The sequence below is a fragment of the Spea bombifrons genome, chromosome 1, assembly GCF_027358695.1.
Source record: "Spea bombifrons isolate aSpeBom1 chromosome 1, aSpeBom1.2.pri, whole genome shotgun sequence".
Lineage (NCBI taxonomy): Eukaryota > Metazoa > Chordata > Amphibia > Anura > Pelobatidae > Spea > Spea bombifrons.
The window spans coordinates 61,198,397-61,225,201 of NC_071087.1; the positions used below are offsets into that span (position 1 = coordinate 61,198,397).

The 26,805-nt window shown below is 39.7% G+C and overlaps 1 protein-coding gene across 4 annotated transcripts; it reads left to right on the top strand.

The window, feature by feature from the left end:
* SPPL2B (signal peptide peptidase like 2B) lies at positions 1-25,804 on the top strand. 4 transcript variants are annotated; one of them, XM_053462130.1, is made up of 15 exons: positions 1-138; positions 11,802-11,921; positions 12,587-12,769; positions 15,509-15,598; positions 16,228-16,367; positions 16,760-16,905; positions 18,675-18,771; positions 18,882-18,998; positions 19,220-19,301; positions 20,834-20,908; positions 21,149-21,211; positions 21,753-21,852; positions 22,402-22,479; positions 23,638-23,798; positions 24,622-25,804. In XM_053462130.1, the coding sequence occupies exons 1-15, from the start codon at positions 91-93 to the stop codon at positions 25,042-25,044; spliced, it is 1,923 nt and encodes a 640-aa protein (XP_053318105.1). In that variant the 5' UTR covers positions 1-90; the 3' UTR covers positions 25,045-25,804. The 4 variants fall into 4 exon arrangements, with proteins under 4 accessions (XP_053318105.1, XP_053318113.1, XP_053318123.1 ...); XM_053462138.1 differs by having other exon boundaries at positions 24,625-25,804; XM_053462148.1 differs by having other exon boundaries at positions 23,638-23,864; positions 24,622-24,802.
* Positions 25,805-26,805: the final 1,001 nt, after the last annotated feature.

Consider the following 26,805-nt stretch of genomic DNA (forward strand, 5'->3'; position numbering starts at 1 on the left):
AGCCATCGCGCAAGCGCTAAGCATGGCGCTGAGTAACAGCTGATTGACGGTGTGTTCCTTACTGACTTGTGTTTGTTGTGATCGAACAGGATGAAGCTTTTAGGATTCTTGCTGTCGGTGGGGCTCCTGGTAACCAAAGTGAGTTCATATGATCTTCCATTCCCAGTCAGGAATGCTCTTGTACTCTTTGCAAAAATGTCCCCATATCAAAATCATAGTACCTCTTTATATGTCTGTCTTATCAAAAGGGGGGAGGGGAGTGATCACCCCATTTATTGCCTTTCCATTTAGGGTTCCCCTGTAGCCATCAATCATTATTTCTATTTTTCTCAACTGTAAGTTTTTCCCCTTCTTACTTCACCTAATGTCTTTGCAGTTTAGACACTAGACTAAAATTGCCCCCTTTGTCTTCTACTCTTGCACGTTTGCCCCCCCCCCTTGTCTTCTACTCTTGCACGTTTGCCCCCTTTTCATCGAAGGAGCTGTGCCAGAGGTGGTCAACCCTTCATTGGGATACAGTTATCATGGTTTTATCATGTCTTTATTTAGCAAATGTATGCAGATTGTGCGATCAAATGTCCATATCAATATTTGTAAATGTGTGCTGTGTCGGTGAGTAAGATGCAAATCCAAAGGGTAGTATTGCTAATGTGCACGTGATAAATGCACAAAAGAGAACAAAGGGTCTTTTAATGTATAGCTATAATTACTAGCAGTTTTGGCTAATGCAATCATGTGCCTAGATGGTACGCTGAACTGTGAGATCCAAGCACCCTTATTAGCTATAAAGTACGGTAGTATTCACCATAGTCCAGTTTCTAAAAAAATAAATTATTACAAACCTAATGAAATCTATGTCGGGTAAGAAAACTTGAGATTTATGAAACTTCTTGGTTTCACTAGACATTATGAAGGTCCCACCCAAGTGAGCCTCTGCAGCAGAAAAGCTTGGCTGGCACTGTATAATGCATAGTTAAATCACTGAGCTTACTTCAGTCTCATCACCCATTGATGCATCTGTTATACAGAACCAGCTCAGCCATTCTTGTTGGTTAAACTGCCAGTGTTGGCATTTCATAATGAACAATGATAAGAAGGAACTGAAACCACAGCTTTCCTTTTTAGTGAATACCTCTTTGCTTCTCTCTGTGTCCCTGTCTGTACCCTGGAAGGTATTTTGTCTGAAATATTAACTACCATAGTATCTCAAGTATGAATTGACTTCATACGATTGCTGTATGATTGCTATTCAATAAGATTGTCATTGCTTATATTTACTATATGTTTTTTGTACTTTGTTTTTGTGTAGTCCTGGGTGCAAGTATATGGTGCTTTGTGCTGTTCATTCTAGCAATAAAAAGACAGCTGTAAAACCAACAATATTTCGGCATCTCCTGTTGAGATATTTTGGTGTATCTGGCCCAAGAATGCAATTATATATATTTGTGTGCATTTTAGAGGTACAAAACCGTTTTCTAATGAAGAAAAATTCTCCTTGTTATAATTTAATCCCATAACGTCCATTGATGGGTCAGACACGTCAAGCAAAAACAACCTATGACGTGCCTGGCACATCATTTCATTAAGCAAGCTTAGATAGTGATCTGTGATCACTTTCTTCGCTTAAACAGTGTTGCTGTAATGCCTCAATGTCGAGGCATTCAGCAACACCGAGATCGGCATCAGGGGCCGTGTCTGGCCCCCCCTGGGGTGTCAACATCCGCCATACGCTGTATGGCAGTGGATGCCCGTTTTAAAAGAGTTTAGGAGGCGCTCAACTAGAAATGGCAAAACACTATTTGTACTTGTTGCCAAAAACATGTAGAAAAAAGCAAAAAAAACCCCATAAGAATATTGGGTATTTCTAAACTCAGGACAAATAGTAGAATCTATTTAGCGGGCTTTTCATTATTTTTTTTTGGATGATTTCCCGCACAGTCCCGCAAGGCTGCCCTCGAGTTGCTCCCTCAGCGTCTCATCTCTTGCTCCGCCCAGGAACAAGGCGGAGTCACGGGAAGTAACGTCACATCACGTGACTCCGTTTTGTTCCTGGGCGGAGCAAGAGAGGAGACACTGTAAGGGAGCAGCAAGAAGGCAGCCTTGCGGGACTGCGCGGGATTACCGGGACCTGCAGGTACGGTGTCTGACCACCCGCAACCCCAGCAAGACCGCCCACCTCCCAATGCAGTCCTCTGCACCATAGTGCTGTACCGGTAGGTAAACAGGATGTAGCAATTTGGACACATAGAAACAAAAGAGATGCAGGGCCTTCTCACACAGGCTTATAATCTCCAGACCCGCCTGAAAACTCTGGGTTTCCCCTGCAGGGTGAATACAAGTACCGCATTTCACCATGCAAGCCGATGGAGCCCAGCTTTCACAATGTTATTAGTAGAGCTGAAACAACGAATCGATAAAATCGATAATAATCGATAACGGAAATCATCGATAACGATTTCCGTTATCGATTAATCGAGTGATCAATTCGTTGTTGGAGCACTCGGCTCCTTTTACTTACCTCCGCGAGCGTTCCCCGCTTCTGCTACACGCTCTGCAGTCTCCGCCTTCTTTTAGCTACGTGACGGATGTGACGCGTTCCGGAGGTAAGTATTCTTCATGTCTATGTGCACGGATCGCACAGAGCGAATCGCTCTGTGCGAATGGAGCCACTCGCACAGAGCGGTTCGCTCTGTGCGAGTGGCTCCACTCGCACAGAGCGGTTCGCTCTGTGCGAGTGGCTCCATTCGCACAGAGCGGTTCGCTCTGTGCGAGTGGCTCCATTCGCACAGAGCGGTTCGCTCTGTGCGAGTGGCTCCATTCGCACAGAGCGGTTCGCTCTGTGCGAGTGGCTCCATTCGCACAGAGCGGTTCGCTCTGTGCGAGTGGCTCCATTCGCACAGAGCGGTTCGCTCTGTGCGAGTGGCTCCATTAGCACAGAGCGGTTCGCTCTGTGCGAGTGGCTCCATTCGCACAGAGCGGTTCGCTCTGTGCGAGTGGCTCCATTCGCACAGAGCGGTTCGTGAGTGTGGGTGCAGGGCAGAGTGGGGGTGGGGGTGCAGGGCAGAGTGGGGGTGGGGGTGCAGGGCAGAGTGGGGGTGGGGGGTGCAGGGCAGGAGACTGGGTGCAGGGCAGAGTGGGGGTGGGGATGCAGGGTGTGAGTGTGGGTGCAGAGCAGAGTGGGAGACTGGGTGCAGGGCAGAGTGGGGGTGGGGATGCAGGGCAGGGTGTGAGTGTGGGTGCAGGGCAGAGTGGGTGCAGGGCAGAGTGTGAGTGTGGGGGCAGGGCAGAATGTGGGGGCAGGGCTGGGTGCAGGGCAGAGTTAGAGACTGGGTGCAGGGGCACAGTGCAAAGTGCTGGGTGCAAAGTGCCAGTGCTGGGTGCAAAGTGCCAGGGCTGGGTGCAAAGTGCTGGGTGCAAAGTGCCAGGGCTGGGTGCAAAGTGCAAAGTGCTGGTGCAAAGTGCTGAATGCTGGGTGCAAAGTGCTGGATGCAAAGTGCCAGGGCTGGGGCAAAGTGCTGGGTGCAAAGTGCTGGGTGCAAAGTGCCAGGGCTGGGTGCAAAGTGCTGGGTGCAAAGTGCTGGGTGCAAAGTGCTGGGTGCAAAGTGCTGGGTGCAAAGTGCAAAGTGCTGGGGCAAAGTTTCTTGAACAGTAATAGTCCACCTCTTTTCAGAATGTTTGGGGTTATTTTGTTTCATAAATATTGTGTTTGGGTTCTTGTACTTTGAAAATATTGTTTTTTATTACATCATAACAAAATAAGAATGTTAATGTAAATTTTAAGTTGTTTTTTAACATCCAGTTCATTAAATTCTTTTAAATAAACGAAAAATTTGCATATTGTTTTTTTTTATCCGATTAATCGATTAATCGAAAAAATAATCGGCCGATTAATCGATTATTAAAATAATCGTTAGTTGCAGCCCTAGTTATTAGTAAAATATAAAACAAAAATTAAAAAAATGTGGTAACATTTAAAAATTATGCAGTAATGTTGCCATCAGGGGAACCATCCAGTTCCAACAAAATGTTTATTTTTGAGCATATGTTAAATTAGCGCTGTATCTTTCCAAAAATCCTGGCATGGAAAGAGTTAAAATGCTAGCATATGGGATTTTATTCTGCAATGAAAATTTCCACGTGATGGATGGGGTCTCTAGAACTGTACACAACATTCTAAAGTTTTCTGGTCAAACCTCACCTAATATGGCATGATCTTGTCCCTTTTCCTGCTACTAATGAGACGTGCATATAGGCCAAAAATTATTCAATTTATTGTGGTCTGCTCATATGTTTTGGAAGGGAGGTGGGATCAAATCTTAAAATTTTAATTTGTTGTCCGACGTCTACATCCACGCTCTCTCACGCTTGCTGTATGTCTTCCTACATTCTTAGCCAATCGCTTCTGCCTTCATGCCTTGCAGCTCCTCTTCTTCTCCAGCGTCCTCTCCATCTTCTTTTGTCTTCTGTCTTCTTACTTTGTCCACATCTCCATGGTCCTGACCGTCTGGTGAACTTCTGAATAATGATGGCGTTTCTGCTGACATCCTCCAATCGGGGAGTGTATGTCACCGGAATCTCTTCCATTTTGCAGAACTTCACTGGGAGGTCATGTCCATGGAGATGTGGACAAAAAGAGAAGAAGATGAAACAGCAGAGCTGCAAGACACGCTGATAGGTAGGAAGACAGAGAAAATGGGAGTAAAAATTTGAACGGAAATTCTAAGGTTTTTGTCAAGGGGTTTTGCCTGGTTTTCAGAGATTTGTACAAATAGACAAAATACGCAAATTTGCAACTGTACAAAAAGAACGCACAAGTCCAGTAGCGTACCTAGTGGTGGGGCGTCCACCCCAGGTGCCGCTCATCAGGGGGGTGCCACCGTGCCGGCACCCCTCTAGAGATGGACAGTAATGTCTGCCGCTAGGGGAGCAGGCTCCGTTGGGGAGATCAAGGATCTTTGATTAACAGCAATCACACTCCTATCAAGTCAGCTAGTACCTGGGCATGATAGGATTGCGATTGCTGTTAATATTATATATATTTATATAAAGGTGGGGGTCGTTTTCGGTTTCGGCCAAGTGAATGCTGAAGTTTAGGTTTCAGTCCAGAATTTTCATTTCGGTGCATCCCTACTATATACTAAGCCAGACACTGAAGTGGTAGGCCTACACCACATCAATGTTTGACTTAGTATATAGTGATAGGGGTTATGCTGCATCATTGTCACTGTCTGGCTCAATGTATAGTGATAGGGGTTATGCTGCATCATTGTCACTGTCTGGCTCAATGTATAGTGATAGGTGTTATGCTGTACCACCATCATTGTGTGCCTCAGTATATAGTGATAGGTTATGCTGTACCCCCGTCAATGTGTGCCTCGGTATAATAAGTTATGCGGTACCTCTGTCAATGTCTGCGACAGTATATTATGATAGAAACTATGCGGTTTTAAAGTGTGTGTGTGTGTGTGTGTGTGTGTGGTGGGGGGGGCACAAATAGGATCCGCCCCAGGTGCCAAATACTCTAGGTACGCCCCTGCACGTGTCTACTGCTAATACCTCTAGCTGTATGACCCAGCACTCTGCTTGCTTTCATTGACGTTTTGCTGATATTAATGAGCTTGTCATTGACATTACAGCGCATGATTTGTATTTAACTTGAAGAAAACAAAAACAGCTTAAAGGTTTTTTCCTACAGAGTAAGTGTTAGTGGAGAACAAAATCTACCCCTGGTTACATTGGAAAGCTGTCCTATCTTTGATGTTGAGATGTATAACTTTAACGGTAATCAACAACTAGACTTTGGTGTTTCATGTACAAATATCCATAAATAGAGATCTTGACGCCTGGGGCAAGAGGTTGCACCCTAGACTGATGTCTCGTCTGCTTCCAGAAGTTAAGCGTTGCCAGTGGCTCGTTTACACTCCTTGTGGCAACTGATGCTACTGCCCCTCTTGTCCAGTAGATAGGGCACTGCTTGTACAAAAAAAGTCATAAGATTAAATTGGATGCCTTCTTATAACGTAAGGAGAAGTTGATAATTCACTGTAGGTGAAAGCAGCTATATTTCTACTTGCCACCTCTGTCGTGATGCAAATCAGTTTTCAGTGCTACTGATATCAAGTACTTAAAAAAAAAAATTTAAGTAGGATTCAAGAGGCGGTAAAACTGTGGCAACTGTGTTAATCAGCTTTGCCCTGGATAGCCTTGGCTTATAGCAGGCTGTCAAGAAAAAGCTCCCATTGAAATAGATGGGAGCGATTTGTGTGCATGCAATGTCTCACGAGAAACAGTGCTGGATTGAACACGCATTATAGAGATCTGGAAACTGAGAAACATTACAAATGCAAAGATGAAGTTCTAATAATCCCTCCATACATATCCTAATAATCCCTCCATGCATATACAAGAAAACATGTTTAATGTAAAGTGCATATGATGGCTGCCAAACGTCATGTGCAATGCGTAACTTTGTTTCAGTTGGTGCACTAAACTGTATTATGGATATTAGCCATTTTTGTTAGAGTTTTTTAATAAGAATTTAGCTCCTTGAAGTAGTAGTTTTCCTTCAGGCTGATTTCAATGCTCTTTCCTGCTGTTTATTAGCCGCTTTAAGCCTGTGAATGTCAGAGTACGGAGCAACAGTGCTGGTAAGTAGTTTTTTGTTTGACAGATTAGTTTAATAGACAATCTGCTTTAATAGGGGTGTCAGGGACATTACACTGCCCTTGATTTTGGAGCTTGCTTGTTTCAAACTGTGTTGGTGCAAGAATGTAATCACGCAATCTGGTATTCCCTTCCTTTAGCTATCAGTGCTGACACCCACTGGTTTTCTAGACCCTGCAGGAGTCTCCATTGTTCCCCCTGCTGGCTGAGCTCACATATTGCGGTCAGCCAGTTTTTTTCCCCCTGCCAGCATGACAAAGTATAAGAGGGTCCCAAAGGGATCTAGAACCATACTGTGCTAGGAACAGTGCAAACATTAGCCCTGATGCTACAACATAAATTGGGTCATTGTTAAGCAGTAGCACCTACACTTTCAGAAGTTTTTTTTTTTTAATAATAAGTATTTCTATAATTTGAGAAGGCCCATGTCTACTGTTCAGAATAGTGCATAATTTGAATGGGTTCATTAGATATGGAAAACGGGAATCATAGTTTTAACAAACATATGTCAAAAAACCTCTGATCGTTAGGTTCTGAAAGGGGTATATTTTGTCAGTTTTCCAAAGCAGACCACCAATATGCATTTTCCCCTTTGTCTCAACCTACCTCCCTGCTATATTTCAAGCAGTGGATGCTCGGTTGAACATACGTGATAATAACCTGCCAGCCAACTCCCAAACCCCCTCATGCACATGTGTGAAAAACACTCCTGTTGGTTTCAATGGTAGCGCTTTCCTGCCAATGTTCTTTATAACAAGTCACCAGGAATGTTTTAAACCTTTAAATGTTAGAAGCAAAAAAGTGATTTAGTCATGTTTAAAAATAATAATAATAATAAAAAACTGTTTTGAAGGGGCCTCATAGCTATTGTGTATGCATTAAAGTGCGTATGATGGCTGGAGTTCCCCTATAAGTCTAACAAGGACAAGCACACTGTTTACCTATGTATTGGATTTATAGCTTTAATATTCGCAACAAAGGTTCATCAGTGCCTCATCATATGTGCTCAAATGATAATACATTGAGCAACTGTAGTGGAGTCAAATGCAAACTTTAAAACCAATCCAGTATAAGATCAAGCAGAGTAGTACATCTGTGTCAAAAAGCTATAGTCTCTGTGAAGATGATCTGCAGCTAACAAGCACAAGTCATGCTTCATAGCAGCTTGGTGGAGTGTTCGCTGCACTCCATTTATTTAATGGCTTTATTTTTTTAATGCCTCCAGCCCTTTTTGTTTTCTTCTTCATAGCTTTCCTTTGGAGTTCCAATAGCTTTCTGCATTGTAATGTGCCTAAGACATCATATGTGCAATGACAATGAAATGTCTAGTTTTAAGGTCATTTAAAGAAGAAAGTACATCCTCTTTGAATTTTGTGGTTTTACCTATCAGGACATACTAATCATCTGTTCCTTAGCAGGTCTAAAAAATTAAGTAAATACAACCTCAAATGACCACCACATGGCATATTAAACAGTGTCATGATTTATTCAACAAAAAAAGCCAAAAAGGAGAAGCCATGTGTGAAAAACTAAGTAAACCTTATGATCAATAGGTAGTAGAACCACCTTAAGCAGCAATAACTTTGCTTCATACAACGTTGCTCCGTTTTAAGAGTTTAAGAGGCGATCAATAAGAAATAGCAAAACACTACTTGTACTTATTGCCAAAAAATGTAGAAAAAAGCAAAAAACATAAGAATATTGGGTATTTCTAAACTCAGGACAAATAGTAGAATCTATTTAGCAGGCTTTTCATTATTTTTTTTTGGATGATGTCCCGCAAGGCTGCCCTCGAGTTGCTCCCTCAGCGTCTCATCTCTTGCTCCGCCCAGGAACAAGGCGGAGTCACGGGAAGTAACGTCACATCACGTGACTCCGTTTTGTTCCTGGGCGGAGTAAGAGAGGAGACACTGTCGAGACTCAAGTCTCGAAGTGTGCATTTGTAGTGAAGAATTTGGACTTTGTGCAAATGTAGATACCGGCAATCTTGAGAATCCAAACATGCTTGGAAAATAGGAACGTTCCTAAATGGGGAAAGGCAGGGATTAGCATCAGATCTTTTGTTGTGTTAAAATTCAAAAATAAAAGCTTCAGTGGCTGCTTTTAGGATGGGCTGATTGGCAATTGCCTTTGACAGCAGACCTGTAGTCATGTGCAGATGCAATAATGGCAAACACTGTAACAAGCAAAACCGCTTTTTCTTGTCAGCAGAATGAAGATACCAGACTTTCAAGCTGAAGCTACTGTTTTATACCACAATGTACCTGTCACGAATAGGTCATACAGGGTTACATAGCAGAACTGTCCCGAAAGCTTACACTTTTCTACTTAGATTTTGGGTAGAAAAAAAGGGGGTGGGGTTACGTGTAAAGGTGATTCTGGTGCAAACTTTGGATCGTTCTACTGGTTATTTATACCATTGGGACTACTTCCCGAATAGGAACATTCCATTGGATACTATGGTGATACAACACCCCCCCAAAAAAACCAAACCCCCCCTCCAAAAAAACCACACAAAAAAAACGTTCACCTGCTGTGTTGTCCTTGCTTGTAGTTTCTTATAAGCTTCATGCTCAATATGATCTCCACTATATTTATCTGGTATTTAATGTAAGCACATATTTATATATTGTATTTTTCCCTTATTGTATACTGCCCCTATTCACATCTGCTGACTTTACGTAAAAATAGCAAGGCGCTAAAAGCCTTTTCCAGAGGCCGGATAATAAAGCATAATCTCCAAAGTGAAACATCTGACAATAGTTATCCTTCTGATGATCAAGTTATGGAAGAATGCCTTCAATCCCGAGCCAAAATGGTCATTTGGCATCGGTTTGTTTTCATTTTCTTGGATTTAGTGTTTTGCATTAAATTGAGACTTTTCATTTAGTATTTACATAATTTTCTGTTTAACCCCTATTTTGTACCCAAGGGCTGCCATCAGGGGGGGGTGTAGCAATATGGCTAAAAGGGGCATAGGCCCCTCATAGAGCTTTATTGTCCCTATCCCTCTGTGCCTACCTTTCTTGCTTGACACACAAGCAACATAGAGTCGCTCCAGCAGTAGGAAGTGTAAGATAGCGCTTATAACATCATGTGCGTCTCTTTCAAGGTAGGAGCAGAGGGGTGATGGCAACACGAAGGTATTGGCAAAGAGATGGGCATTAGGGAGCAAATATGTATGTATTTTGGGGAGAGAAGGGGTTGATTGGTATGGATATTGGAACGAGAGGCAGTGGGGAGGGGCTGCTTGCATATGTGTGGGGGGCACACATACATCAGTATTGGGCCCAAACATTCCTGATGGCTACCCTGTTTATATCCTAAAACTTTGGAGCTTTGCACGTTTTACCATGCTTTTGTTCATCTGACTTCACTTTACATTTAGTGTATCAGTGCAAATTTTATTTCCGTCAAGGGTTTTCTTTTTGATACCAATATTAGTATAAATCATATATATATATATAAAAAAAGAATATTTTGTTTCTTATAAGTTGATAACAGTACACCAAGATAAATTAAATGTGTGTATATATATATATATATATATATATATATATATATATATATATATATATATATATATATATATATATTTCGCACTCAATACTGTGAAGATAAGGTTGCCCTGTGTGACATTAGTAGTAACGTCAAATAAACCTCATCAAACCAAAGAATGACTTCATCGGTTACCTTACTGATGGTAACAGCACAAATGACAATCGGTTATATCACAAGTCAACTTATCTGCAGAATCACTAGCAACATCGAAGATCCAGCACTGGTATTTTTTACCTAGCACCAACACACGTCTTCTGGCAACAATACTTTTATGCTTATTTTAAAGCTCTAGTAGCATTTCATTCGATCTAGAGCGCTGATGCCAGTGGTGTAAATGTACGGTAAATCCTTGTCAGAGACCAACCCATGCACAGATTCCTTGGCCTCTGGCAATCTTACTCGTCATGAGTAATGACCTAAATTTTAAAGATTAATATGTAAAAAAATTACTTTATGACACACTGGCAGCACAACCTACATCGGCATCATCCTGGTAGTAACAAAAATCAGTTAATGCTAAAATCAATAGAAATAAAATAAAAATGTTGCACTGAAATTGTAATGTTATGCCTTGTAATCCAACATCAAAACAGTGTATCAAAACTGCATAGTCGTCATATTAATGCTCTCTTGGAAGTTCAGCAGCTCATACACATGCCAGAATTAAACCTCCTTATTCAACTTCCACACCGGCCCAAACCGAAACCCAAACTTCGGTAACTGCGGCACGAGAAACACGAGTTGGCACAACGCTCAACCTAGGACAATGGACTCGCACTTCAGTGAATATCTCTTTGGCAATGCTATTCCATGTCATCCGTGTACGAACTTTTCTTTTTAACGAAAATTGCCTGAGTCTCCAATAAATACGAAAAGTGCTATTGGCGATGTAATTTTTGATGTCTTCACTATGTAATTAGCAAAAGCGCAGTTATGGGTACAAACTTAATTATGAAGGTCTTATGTGTTTGTTTAGTTTTTTTTCTTGAGCTGAACATAATTTTGTTACATGTGCTATACTAAGTTTAGGGGGATCTGATGACGGTAAACTGTCTGTGAATGATATTGAGAAATTCCACAAGCAAATTATCTTACTTGCATGGTTTTTTCTTTACTCCTTCATCCTATTCCAATTGATATCATTAGTTAAGTATCTACTCAATGTACCCACTAAAGCGTTAAAGAACAACGCGTTATTGTAACGGCACGCCCTGTAGCCCGACAAGGTACTCCCACCAAACTGGGGTTAATCCCTTCAGCGCCAGACAAAGCCAGTGTTGTAGACAGAAGGGGGATCCCAAGGGAGAGACGTCAATTCCGGGGTACCAATGGAGAGCTCAGGGTCCCAGGATGTTCTATTCCAAAAAGTTACTTGATCCATGCGGTAGCCGGGCCAGAGTTCCATAGCCACGTCTGGGTAAACCCCGGTCCTAAATATTTGGAATAAATCCACCTTTCAGAGCTCCTTTACAAAAACTGTGGTATTGAGGGTCCAGAAAGGGGTTGTTTTCCCTAACAAGGACATTTAGAAGATACAAAATCACCATGACTTACTCCAGCACGTTTTTATTTTGTAGGGGCTATGTACACCAGGAATGGTACACGTCAAATCGGAGAAGAGCAGTGGTAGCTCCAAAGATTACTGCATTCTGTTTAACCCCTTGTGGGCTAGTCTACCTCAGGACCTTGCAAAAGCTGTAAGTACCCAATTCCTCTTCACCTGCCAATTAGCTGTCTATGCTTGTCACTAAAATGATTTATTTTTAGGTAAACCAGTGCCTAGTGAATGCGTGCGTATTTTTATTTGTGTGCCAATTGCATAGGCAAAACATTCATCCAACATTATATGGTCCCACTGCTGGCAATTACTACTTTCTCAAAAGCTGAGTAGTAGCCTAGAGGATGCCATTGTTGCTCCTATGCTCACAGCTACTCTCTTTAAAGAGGGCTTTGGATAGAAATCTATTAAATTGTTGTCTAACCTTTTGTTATAAAATAAATATGCAATGTATGTAAAAGTGTGTCATTCCTAGAGTACAAAGTATTACTATTTTAGTATGACTATTTATAAGTAAAAACTGGGACAAATCCTCAGACAAGAAAGAGCTGGCGAACCCAGCTACGTGTCCTATTAATACCACAATGCATATGACAAGCACACTATTCATCAAATGTGACTCTAGGGAAAACAGTAGGAGGACCTAAATAAACCAGTCATGGTGAAATGATTGTCTAAAATCTAGACACGTTATGCATTTAATAGAAAGTAACACCAACCCCCCCCAAAAAAAAACCTTCTTGTGGCAGCCCTTTTTGTGTGATATACAGGCTGTGTCATTTCTAACCAAACTGTCTTTCCCAGGCCTTGTTGCAGCTGCAAGACCAGACTACGTCTGTACTGTGCTCTCCATCAGATGTCCCAGAAGGAGGTTTTAATAACCAAATACCCATGGTAATGCGGGGGAACTGTACCTTCTATGAGAAGGTTCGCCTGGCACAGATCAACGGAGCACGGGGGCTTCTCATTGTCAGCCGGGAGCGGCTGGTAGGTATCAGATTGGGATGCAGTGGTAATCAATTCTGTACATCTGGCTTAACATTTGCATACATTGTTTAATGGTGGAGTATCTCCAATCTTGAAAATGTTGTAGGACAGGGCACCCATGGTTTTGCAGTGCAAGGTGGTAGTACTGGCCAGGGCACGCCCCCCCCCCAGCAGCGGTACAACTGGTTTCTGCGGGGTGAAAAAAGGAGTAGAGTGTATATACTGTAGTGCCAGTGTGTATATGTATAGTGCTAGTCAGGGTCTACGTTGTAGTGCCAGATTCAGTGTCTTTTGTGTATATTGTTAGTCTGTGTATGTTCTTGGATAGTGTGTATGTAGTGTTGGTATATATGAGCTTATTATAATGTGTGTGTGTGTGTGTGTCTGTTACCGTATGGCATTGGCATGAGTGTGCATGTTGGCATATGATGTTAGTAAGTGGTGTTGGCATAAGGTATTAGTATTTGTGAGCATATGATGTTGGCGTATGCCTGTTACTGTATGGTGTTAGCATGAACTTGTCTGTTTCGGCTTCTCCCTGCTGCCAACTCTGTTGTTCAGGCTTCCGCAGAGCTCTTCTGCTCCCTTTTCTTCCATGGGAAGAATCCTGAACAATGGCGCAGATGCAGCTGAGAACACAGATGCAAAATAATCCCTTATCTGAAATACTTTTCCAAGCATTTCCAAGATCCAAGCATTTCGGATACGAGATACTCAACCTGTATGCCAAAGCAGTTCAAAAAGGGCAATGTATCGGACCTTGTCCTCTAAAAGATGGTCCTTAAGGTCACACGTCCACAGTATAGTCCTTTAACTAAATCCTACTTTTGTATGTGGCATATAAGATACAAGTTCTTCTTCAAAAGCTTTTTGGGGAACTTGCATTACCGATTGTGATCACAAACCAGATTCATTTTGTAGAAGCTGAGGGCATCATTATCTTATCAATATTCTGTCCTGCAGTCCACTTTTTTCTTTAACCTGCTCTTAGAAAGGTTGCCTGAACCAACAATAGGTGAGAGGTAACATTGGTGGGGGGAAGTAATCGTGCGGATGCATATTAGGTGGGTTATTAATGTTGCAAAACGTTGTTAACAAAATAGATATCAAAATGCTTTTAATCCAATGCCTTTTGAGAGTTTTGTTGAGAGCTCCTATGAACTAGTTTGAAGATTTTGCTTGATCACCTGAGTAGTGTAGTTTCGGATGGGTGAACAGATGATGCATTATTCCTAAATCTTTGGAGAATTCAAGATTTAAATGTATTTTTAATTTATATACATCACATAGATTTTAGTGTATAGAACCGTAAATGTTTGAGTTGGAGAAGCGTATCCCTTTTTGAAGTGTATAAGGTGTAGCTAGTACATTAGAGACATTAGATCTGGATCTTAGTCCTCTCATAGTCAGACCTATTTGAGGTCTGATTATAAGACGACCCCAATTATAAGACGAGGGGTATTCTTCAGAGCATTTGCTCTGAAGAAAACCTTGTCTTATAATCGAGCAAATACGGTATTTTTGTTATTTATATGGTCCCCCATGTGGCCTAATCTTAAAAAAAAAAAAAAAAAAAAAGTGTATTCCATTTGTGTTACACCATTGGCTAAATACTGTGCCCAGTCTCTAATCTTCTGCAAGACATGCGATCCTTGGCATTTCAAAAACAACGGACAACACTGTTATTTGATATTGGCAACCAATGTGAGAACTGGCGGAGATTGGTGGTGTTTCATTTCTACAGCATGTTCATACTTCTGAAGGAATTTGCAATGCACATGAACCTCTTGTGCTAGCAAGTGAAGTTTTTATATATTGCATAAAAAAAAATTGTGGTTTTATCAAATATTCACATTGGATTTCAAGTTTTTACTCTGTTTTATTCCCTTGTGTCGTATAAGTAGGGCTTTTTATGATGGCATGCTTACAAGGTCATGCTGTGCCTTAGCAGTCAATGGCCCGATCCCAGGCATGACTTCTACTCTACCGGTTCTGTTATAGTAAGCGAAGATTTCCATTAGCTTAATTTATTTGCTTTTTTCTTACATGTTACCAGGGTAACTGTGTGGAATAGTATTTTAGTGACTTCAAGAACAATTACATAAAAACAGATTAGTGCTAAAAATTACAGCAGGAGGGATGTTACGGAATGTATATTTGGCCATAGTTTTTGGAGATTAAATCTTTGAAGGAGATTATATATATGTGTGTGTTTGTATAATTGCTACCTGAGTGCTGTACAAATATGCATAATTACCCAGACAGTCTTCTGTTGGATCCAAGAACGTTGTATCCTCGATTACGTGTGCAGCAACACAGTGGACAGGATTGTGGATATGTTCGCAGCCATAGTGCCAGTGAGATTAAACTGCCGATTAGAAAGCACAATATAAAGATGAGAAGGTACCTTCTATAAAGTGACACCGTATCACTTTTCAGTGAAGTGCTGCTTCCTTTGGGCTCTGGGTTACTATCTTCAAACATTGGGAAAGTGAGTGGCATTTGGTCATACCCACACCTGCCTACACTTCACCCTTCCCTTGAAAGAATGACCGGGGCAAGAGTAGACTCTACATCTGGCTACCTCTGTCCTCCGGCTTGTAGTCACACACTCGGGAGAGGGGAAGTATGGCTGTATGTATTTTTTTTTTTTATTTTAATGAATTTACTTAATGCTAAAAAGCTATTTTGTGTAATACAAAGATGACCTATAGTTAAATATATTTTGTTTATTTTAAGGTCCCTCCAGGAGGCAATCGAAGTCAATATGAAGAAATTGATATTCCGGTGGCCCTCCTTAGCCACAGTGATATGCTTGACATTGGAAAGGTAAGAAATCAAATTCTTTTCGGTTTTGGATTAACAATTAGAAAGATAATCACAGCCAGTGGGGTGTTCTCCTGTGTTAAAGCCATTTAGGCCAACTTGGCTATTCACACATCTTCGAAATGAAAATGATTCTTTTTATCCACAAATTCTCCATTTTATCGGAACTGAAAACATGACTTGTGTTCAGCCGGGTTCCGATTGTTAAGCTTTGAGTGGACTGCGTATCATGAAGTATCATGTATCTAAAATTAGGCTATCTGTAAGAATGTGTATTTTTCATATATATCCACCTGTGCAACACAAACGTGGCTATACAATATAAGCTAGATACCCCTGCTGCTTTAGAGGAACAGTCTGTCGTTCCCAGTCAGCCTTAAAGCAGTCGGTCTGTGGCAGGAACACGCTCATGTTTTAAATCTATGGGAATGCTTTCTGCTCGTCCACACATGAGGGTTCTGCGCATTAAACAGCAAAGGGTAGCCAGAATGTTCCTCTTTATGCATTCAGATCAGGCTTTGCTGTCCATGTAATTTAATTGATTTTTCCTTTTTTTTATGTAAGAGGACATACCCAAGGCTCTGATGTCTAAATATACCTTCGATACATAAATTTATTTTGCTTCATTGCAGACTTTTGGACGATTTGTGAAAGTAGCAATGTATGCGCCAAAGGAACCTGTTGTAGACTATAATATGGTCATTATTTTTGTGATGGCTGTTGGGACAGTTGCCATTGGTGGATACTGGGCTGGAAGCCGAGATGTTAAAAAGTGAGTATGTGCTTCTCATATCCGTATTGAAGATTTTCAACTAAATACAGGGAATCAGAGAAATTATATCTGCCATTGACTATTGGTATGTCCATCATATCTTCTCAAGTGTTTTATTCCGGTGTTTCATATCTCACATGTTAATTTTACGGTTTTAAACACTTGTGTTTATCAATTTCACCATCTTAGCAATAACAACTGATCATGTTATTAGGTAAAAAGTGATTTGTATAATAAATATATAATGCTAAAATTGCCTTGAAATGAAATGCATCTCCTAACACAGCTTGCATCGTACTGGTTTTCTCTTCCTAACTTTGAAATGCTGTAATCTGAGTGGATTTGTAATCATTATGCATACTTCTTAAAATAATCAACATTCTTTTTAACAGGCGATACATGAAACACAAGCGGGATGATGGTGGAGATAAAAAACATGATGACGAAACTGTGGATGTAACTCCCATCATGATTTGCGTGTTTGTAGTCATGTGCTGTTCCATGCTGGTTCTTCTCTACTACTTCTACGATAATTTAGGTACAGAAACAATTCCTAGTAAACTGTCTTATCTTATTTTATAAGTATAAAATTCTTGCAGTGCACTGAATATGTGATATGAAACAAATCACAACAAACCAACCATTGTCAGATAACGAAACAATGTGATACTTACAAGCTGTGCAAGTGTCCTTGGATGATGTAGGTATATAAAACCGCCGCTGCTGTACCAATGTTCAAAACTTCCAAATTCAAAGAATGAACATACCACGCAGACCAACTATTGTGCAATGCGCTCATGCAACCTAACTTTTTGGCAGGCACATTGAGAAAGGGGCTGCTGTCTTGAAACGTTTCGCCAATTGTTACATTTTTTGGAACCAGCTAATCTTTTTGGTGTCAGCCTCAAGGTCTCGTGGATGCTATGCAGCGCGGATCACGCTGCAGAGCATCTCATTGTATGAGATATTGATCAGAGTGACGAACTTGGCTCAGATGGAGGATGGAACGAGCTTCCAGATGGTGTCTCGGTCCATGCTGGCAAACACCTGTTCATGGTTTACAAAGTTGATGTCCTTGTTCACTTAAAGGACTGTTAGACTATTATGCGGAATGCTGATATCTGGTTTGTGCGTGATTAAATCCTTAACCTTAACTTCTACTGAGGCCTGTAACAGTCCTTAACCTTAACTTCTACTGAGGCCTGTAACAGTCCTTAACCTTAACTTCTACTGAGGCCTGTAACAAAATTACCTAAGTACAAGTGCAGTTTGAACCTGATTAAAATGGCAACTACACGGCTAGCTGAATGTTAAGTTGTTGTGAATAGAGGAAGTAGACATATGCTTGGGCTTGGGCTTTTTTCCCCCTTCCTTCCCTGAAAAAAAAACACATTTTCCCTTCATGTAAACAATGTAAATTCTACCGACTCAAGGATGCTGGAATCCGGACTAAAATTTTAATATGCTGGTTTATTTAAACAATTCTGTGGAATAGCTTCTGTTTTCATCTTTTGTTTTTGTATCCAAGAGCTAACTGGTATATAGAAAATATAGAAATCATGCAGTCTCTGTTTTGGATGTAAAACTATATGATTAAAATATGAGTTTGCAATGCAGTTTTTTGTTATTTAGAGATGGTTTCTTGAAAAATAACAGAAACACTGTGTGTTGGGTGTGTACCAACTGCACACCGCACCTGATGTTAGAGAAGCACATTTTAAGTAAGAATATAATCTTGTACATAACATTTGTTAATCACTTACATCGCTTTAGTGTATTGATTAAATGATGTATTATATCTTCGTGCATTTTACTTGGAACATACCCTGTTATCCTCATAGCTGTACTACATTTTTTCCAATTAAAACGCGTGTACCTCAGCATACATTTTTCCATTCAGGATTTTGGTAATGTACGATAAATAGAATTACTGCAGAATGGGTACATATAGCTGCCATTAATTAAGTAATGTTTGCATTATTATTGAACATCTTTAAGTATTTTGAGGTTCTTTTTATATCCATTCAACTGTTTAATGGTAAGACGTTTGGTTTTATCCTTTTTTTTTTTTTTTTTTTTTTATCTGTAAACCTAAAGTTAATGGTGATCCTAGTACACTTCTTAGTCACTCTATAGTTCCACTATTCTAATCGGTATCTATGCAGAATTACAGTAACATTACACACAATAACTAATTTTTTTATATTGGTAACTTTTAAATATCAAGATAAAGATGTATTGGTAATACAACAGTCTGTTTGTACCAAGGATACCTTGTTTACAATAATCCTTTTGACACTGTTACAGTATATGTCATCATTGGGATATTCTGCTTGGCTGCATCCATTGGTCTGTACAGCTGTCTGGCTCCCTTTGTTCGCAGATTTCCTTATGGAAAATGCAGGTAAAAGCATGGAATTTTACTTCTCGGCCGTAATGAGATCATTGATGCTGCCTCCTTCAAGCCTAGATTATAATCACATCAAGTTCATGCAATGTATTTCCTTCTCCCAGGGTTCCAGAAAATAACCTTCCATATTTTCACAAGCGACCGACCGTTTGGAAGCTACTGTTGGCATCTTTCTGCGTTACAGTCAGTGTGATATGGGGTGTGTACAGGAATGAAGACCAGTAAGTGTTATGGTGTACCTGTTAAGAAAACTGTCTTTAGCTTAAAAAATGAACTAATTTTCTATAGTAATTTGGTTATTTCTCACTCTAAAAAGCTAAAATACATTTTTAACAGGGGGGGGGAGACTAAAATAAATTTAAGTAGTCCCTTGTTACATGTTTAATAGATACTTTGCCTTTCTGCAGAAATTCATTTTTAATACTAATTTCATTGTATTCAGGTGGGCCTGGGTTCTCCAAGACATACTCGGTATAGCATTCTGTCTCTACATGTTGAAAACCATACGCCTGCCCACGTTTAAGGTATGTAAAGAGGTGCTAGTCTCAAAAATTTAGTTATTCATTTCACTTATTCTTCCACATAAACATTAAAGAAAAAAACAAACAAACCCTAGGTTAAGGTAATAAAATTAAAACATAGAATTTGATGGCAGATAAGAAACATTTGTACCATCTAGCCTTCCCAAAAAATTTTTTGTTCCTTCGTATTTGCTTTTTATATTCAGTGGTAGTCTTATGCTTTTCCAGCGCATGTTTAACCCGCTAAGGGCCGATAATGTAGGGAATACGTAACAAAGAAAAAAAAAAAAAATGTCCATGAGGACCAAGGACGTATCTTCTACATCCTAGTGTTTTGGTACTGGCGGGGTTAAATCCCTGCAGGTGAACAGAGATCAGGCTGCCAAATCTGACAAGAAACAAAAACTGTCTGCGCTTCTTACCCTAATAAAGTTGGCAACAAATATATAAACATAATATAAATGAGAGGTTGCAGCATGCTTACACCTGTTTGGTAGGCCTTGTATTACACATTTGTATTATTTGAGCCTGTGACTAGCTTAGCGCACCGACATTTTTTCTTTTCCCTGTTTGCCAAATCTGACAGCCTAGTCTCCCCTGGCAATGTAATGTTGCTTTACATTAAATCAGGACAGAAGTCACTGACTAATTGCACAGTGTGCCATCCAGTCAGTGTGCACGCTGCAGCCCTATGACAGTTTTCACAGGGCTGTACACAGCGATGAGAGGGTTCCCCATAGGATTCCCGTCACTGTTGTAGAAGGCAACACAGCAAGGGAACCTTCTACTGGAACCCTGTAGGGGAACCTTAACAAATGATGTCACAAGTGACATCACAGGGATAGAGATCATAGAGATCCCTTGGGTCATAAAAGACCCCAAAGTGAATCTCTGTACATTGAGCAGTGCTCTTAAAAAAAATAAAAAAATTTAATGTAATAAAAATATGTACATTTTTTTTAAAAAAAACTATCATATACTTATTTTAATATTTCCCTCCTGTATTATGTTGAATGCCTTTTTTGCATTTTAATGTCACACCTCCCCTCTCATCTAAGTTATACATGTTAAAAGCCTTCCAATACTCATCACTAGCTATACAACACCCTTCTCTGCTTGTTTCATTGTCTCCATACAGTTAAGTCCTCAAAAATAATAGCCCCTCTTCCCCGTTTTGAACATAGAAATCAGTGCCTTATTTATGGTGCCTGGTGCCCAAGCCACCCCTTCAGACCCTGTGAATCGCAGAGGACCACTCGGGGTCTTGTTCTTTTAGAACATTGCCCTGTCCTGGTGCCCCACCTGATTTCCCATTGAATTTTTACTACAGAGGTCTGCACAAACCGTTTGTGGCACAATTGGGCAAATTTCATGGAAGATTTTTGCTCTTCAAAACCAAACTTTTCAGAGCAATGGTCCACTAGGGTGGCGAGTTGCCACCCCTAGGATCTGCCACCTTGCACCAATCACAGAAAGCCCATAATATTATTAGCTTCATTTGATTGTTTTTAATATTTATTTTCTTTTTAATACAGGGTTGCACTTTACTCTTAGTAGTTCTTTTTGTATACGATGTGTTCTTTGTCTTCATCACTCCATTCCTCACAAAGGTATGCCTCCAGTTTCCTTCCATATACAGTAAATTGCTCTTCTAGCAGACTTTATAGGGGATTAGTGATCAACATACTGGGTGTGTGTGGGATACAAGCTTATAATTAAAATATGTAAAATATATATTTTTGGTACATCTTAAGAGTTCTGAGTATTGAGAAATGTGCAGTAGATGTTGTGGGTACTTTACCATGCTTGAATTACTTGTCCCTGATCTCTGAGTTGCATTCATCCTTCAGACTGGGGAAAGCATCATGGTTGAAGTCGCTGCTGGACCTACAGACTCTTCCACTCAGGAAAAGGTAAAATTAGCTGTGTGTTCATATGTCTCAGGACATCTATACACACACACATGCATTTACTCTTGCAACTCTTGGTAAATAGGTAGATATCTGCGCATCTTGATAAAAACTCTGCGTAGGGGCTGAAACGTGATGCAATCGTGTATACATAGCTTTAAACATAGCACAGGGTTAAAATTACATGAATACCATCTTCATATGTACTAATACTACTTACTGTTTTGGGTAGGTTAATCTTGGATCAGCAGGTAGCCACAGATGCATTGTCTTTATGGACACCAAGAAAGTGACAAAAGCTCTCAACTGTACCCTTCTGTACTGTGCTCAAAGCTATGTTTAAAAATAATATGCAAACGAGAACCAATATAACAGTAGATAAGGAATCTGCTCATCTTTGCCTAGAATTCAAAATCTAATTTTGAAACTCAGTCTTTTCCCCAGAGAGGTGTTTGTAATTGTGTTTTTTTTACATGGCTCCCCCATTGAGGAAATTAAGAAGCTAGTCTATTAGTCTGTAGCCCGTTTTTCTTCTTCCCTACAGCTTCCAATGGTCCTGAAAGTACCCAGATTAAACTCTTCACCACTGGCTCTTTGTGACAGACCTTTCTCACTCTTGGGTTTTGGGGATATCCTGGTACCAGGTAAGGATATATATTGCGTTTATTTGCCATCCTGACGACTAGAGGAGGATTGGCTGCCTTGCACAAAGGGGCAAGCCCAGGCCAATAGCCCATTAATATGGTACTGTAAAAGGAGGCCATACATATAACTAACACACAAATGAAACTACAGAGGAAAACAATGAAATGGGTACAGAAAAGATCCCTTGTTGAAGACAATTTGGTATATGTGGCATAGGTCAAAAGTGCCTTGGCAAGGTCAATTCATTTTAACTCCTCTTACACCTATAATGAATGGAATATTTTATTATGCTCCCTAGGGTGCCTGACCTTCTCTACACGTCTTGATCCATAGTCTCGCTGTTTTTTTTTCTAGCGCAATTTGTTCGTCTTTATGCCCTTTATTCTTGATGACAATTTCAAAAGCACCAAGCTGACTTGCATTACATTACATGCTTTGTGTTCCTCTCTGAAAGCAAAGCAAGATGGTTGCTTTTAAGATCATGTGATCATTACATATTTATTCATGTATGAATGCATTACGTCTTTGTGTGCTTTGTGCTGTTTCAGGTCTGCTGGTTGCTTATTGTCATAGATTTGACATTCAAATGCAGTCATCAAGGATCTATTTTGTGGCCTGCACTATTGGTACGTGCCTCTAAGAAATATCTCTTTCAGTATCTGTGATACATATGTACATTTGTTTGTGAACTACAAATATACACTCAAGTAGACCTCAATAGGTACTTGCTCATTAAGCCCCTGAGGAAGAGGTCTTTCTTCAAGCGTTGTTTCCCTCCTTTCTCATTTACATTTAGTAACCCACACAAATTATATTTTTTCTTTGAAACGATATATACAAGACATTTTTTTAAAAATTAGTTTTAAAAATAAAATATATTTTTTTAAAAATATATATTTCCAGTAAAAATACCAAAAATACGTTAACCTGCCCTGATATGGAAACATCTAACATAGCTGTTGTTTTTTTCTCTCTATTTATTTAAAGTTTTCAAAAAAATGTTTCTATTTTTTTTTTTAAATATATAACCCCCTACCTAACTCGATCTATATTATTACCTAATTCCACATTCTCTCCAGCTCACAATCACAGTGAGGAGGCAGGCAGAGAATAGTATATCGTTGGTTCTGTAAGGCCTTTTTTTTTTCATGAAGTACCCGAAACATCATTATACAGCCCGCAAATACTCAAATACAGCAGGCATCTCAGAACCACCAAATTTCGTAGCTGTTGGGCTAAAGCAGCAAAAGGTGTGGTACCAGATAGACGTACCTAATAAAGTGGGCTAATGAATGTGCTTTAGAATAGGCAGAATGTTTAATTATCTTGAGGGAATTTACTTCAAAGTACCAGAATTTGCTGCAGAGCCTAATTTGTGTGTTCACAAGCTTGGATGCTTAATCATTACATGACAGCAAAAGCACCCCTGTCCTCTAAGTAGGTTTTGTGGATACAACGGCTACACAGACATACACAACAGTTCTGTTGGTCTATTCATTAATAGGAATATTATATATATTATAGGAATATATATGAAATTATATCAGTCAGATTAAAATGTGGCATCATGTCGGTGTAAATACAGATCTGTTGGTATCTATAGGATATTTTAGGATCCTATTCACAAGTGGAAATGATTTCATTAGTCGGATGGCATGCGTTATGACAATAACAAGAATGAATCATATTTATTTCTTTTCTTTTTAACTTTATTTTTAGTCTCTATCAGTTTACCTGTATACTCAGTTCATTCATTCACACTCTTCTGCCGTTTTTCTCCCCAGCTTATGGAATAGGTCTCCTTGTGACCTTTGTAGCACTAGCCTTGATGCAGAAGGGCCAGCCTGCTTTACTCTACCTAGTCCCCTGCACCCTCCTCACGAGTTTGGCAGTGGCTATCTGGCGCAAGGAACTGCCTCTGTTCTGGACAGGCAGCGGCTTTGTGGTGAATACAAGTTTGATATGACTGTCTCCGAGAAATACTAATATTTTAAGTCCTAACTCAGATAAAGTTGAGTAAATCCTTGCAGAATTAATGAAGGGTATAGTAATTCATATGTGTGCCATTATAATAAATCTGCTCTTCAGTCTTACAATGCAGCATAACTGGACATTAATTACAAAATGTTTAGAAATACATTTATTTTCCATTTATTATGTAATGATTCCATATATCAGAGAAAAATTTCATTATGTTATAAAAATCATGTATAATGTGAAAGATAGTATTTCCTACTTCAATTACCTTTTAAATGGGAAATCTAGTAGAGTAAATACAGTGACCCCATAGAGGGTCAAAAGGCATGGGGCACAGTGGCACTTAGAGGGTTTAAAGGCATATCATGGGGCACAGTGGCATATAGGGGGTATAAGGCATTTCTGGGGCAGAGTGGCAAGCAGGGGCAGATGTGCATAACTGGGGGGGGCAGGTTGAAAAAAAAGAAATAAAAACAAAATATTTTTCTCAGTCATGGCTTTTATTTAAAAAAAAATGTTCACATAGTTTACATGAATTAACATTTACTGGTAAAACTTTTTTCCTATAGGGTTGTCTTATATTCAGGCTTTTTCTTTTTTTCATAAATTAATATTCAGATTTTGGGGGGTCGTCTTATAATCGGGGTCATCTTATAATCGAGCAACTACAGTACCTTTTTCATATGCTACCCTGGAAAAACACACGATGTATACAAATTTTATTCATCCTATGCACGCCCTTTTTATATGTGCAGATATACTATTAAAACTCGCTTTCCTTCATTTCTCAGCAGAAAGACCTACCTCAGCCTCCCTTGGTATTGGCTTCTAGCGAGCCCGACTCTGGACATGCTCAACATACTGAGGAGTATGAGCAGAAAACGGACACCAGCCATCCCACCAAACCCAACCCAAACACCGACAATACCGCAGCCGATGCCACAGGGCAGCAACTGTACCAAGACACACAAAGGACTGTTTCAAATGCAACTGAGCAACAAATGCACCAATCAGCTGGCAGCACTGCGGTAGACTCCACAGAACAGTACTCGAGCGGTGACAGACCTGCGTCAGATCCTGCAGTGCCACAATCCGACCCAGATGGGGCCACTTCTGACCCACAGACCTGCCGTAGTACAGACGGGACAACCCTAGATCCTGATGCAAATAATGAACTCCTATCTACTTCTTTGAAGAAGAATGAACCGCAATAAGGAGACTCTCTGCCTAATAACAAATGTAACTCTACCCCAAAACTTTTTGAATTAAAAGTTTTGGGGGAAAATGCCCTATTTGAAAGCGCATAGAAACGATACAACATGTTAGCTAGTTATCATATTAAAAACAAACACATGGTGCTTTAAATTGGAGAAAGCAGACTGAAAAAAAAACATTCTGTGTATGGACTTTGAATATAAAGTAGTTAAATACTTTTTATTTACCTTTTTTTTCTTTTTTGGATACTGTATGTACATACACTACAGTTGCTGTAGCATTATATTGCATTATTAATCTATTTCAATTTACTGTTATTGCCTCACTAGCCATCTGCTATGGAGGTTTCACTTATAAATAAAGTTATGCTTTTTTTATTCATAATTATGCTTTATAGTGCTCTAGAATAAACCAGGAAAAATAATTTCTAGGAGTGCCTCTTCAGATGCTGAATAGAATTGAGTATAACTTGCGTTTTGCATAAATAACTAATTTGGGGAAGGGCCATTCTAGAACATTTATATGTAGAAGCTCCTTTCGTTCACAGCTAAAAGTTTAAGTGTACGTTAATCTTACCTGTGCACTGTTTAAAGCTACCTGCAGAGGCAAATCCATAAACTATTATATCATGGTTTGGTACTTTATAGTTCACGGAAGACCGAAGGGTGACCAAAGTTATGTCACCTCTTAACTTGAGCTATTTCCAAAAGATTAAGCAATGTTAATAATCCAATAAAGGTATATCCATTAAACATTTAACTTGGTCTTTTCTATGGAAATTCACATAAAAGCATCAGAACAGCCTCCCAGGAGGTTTATACAGTAAGAGAACTAAAACATGCATGGGATGTGCATAAAACGAATCTGTATTTAAGACTAGACCAAGGACTGATTAAGTTCTTTACAGCAGGAATAAACGGGCATATATGGACAAAAATGGTTCTTAACTGCAATAAAATTCTGGGTTTCTTAACGGGTGGTGATTAGAATTTATAGTATTCTGAATAATGTGAATAATACAGGGTTTTGTAATATACGTGTCGGGCTTTATAAAAGCTCTCTTAACCTGCTAAAAAAAGAGACTGCTTTTAAATGCCCTTTTTATCTGGAGCCAGATAATGAATCAAACTCCACGCAAAACTCATAATATTCTGAAAACACTCAACCTCCCTATGGGATTTAATTGGATTAAAGCAGAAGAAATAAAATGCCAAGACCCATAGACACGTTTTGTTTAAACTGCTGCCAAGAAATTGAAAGGGACAGTAGGCTTTGCTATTCAGGCCTTCTCAGGAACTGGTTGATCTGGTTTTTTTTTTTTTGAAGGTTGCAGGAAAGGTTTGGACCCCAATTTGAAGATACTATCTGTGTAAATGATCTCAAATTGGTAGTTTGGCAGCAAGGAGTTGGCTAAATCTGTGCCAGACACGGTACTATAAACTTTCTATTTAAAATGTTTTCAGAAACTTGTTTTATTCTGTTCAGAATCATGGCCTGGCTGTAAAATCCAATGCTACAGATTGAAAAATGTATGCATACATTTTTTTTATCTTTATATGATTTTATGTTGCTTCCCTGTGTACTATCCTGCATTACAGCAGATGCAGGTGACAAGGGATATCTGGGTAAAATGCTACATTATCTATTCCTAATCTAATGGTCAGTGGTGAAATCTAAACCGTGGCTCTTTGTTAATGAAATGTAAATTCCATGGCCTCTTGTCATCAATAGCTGGAGAGCGAAAGCTTTTCTATCCTTAA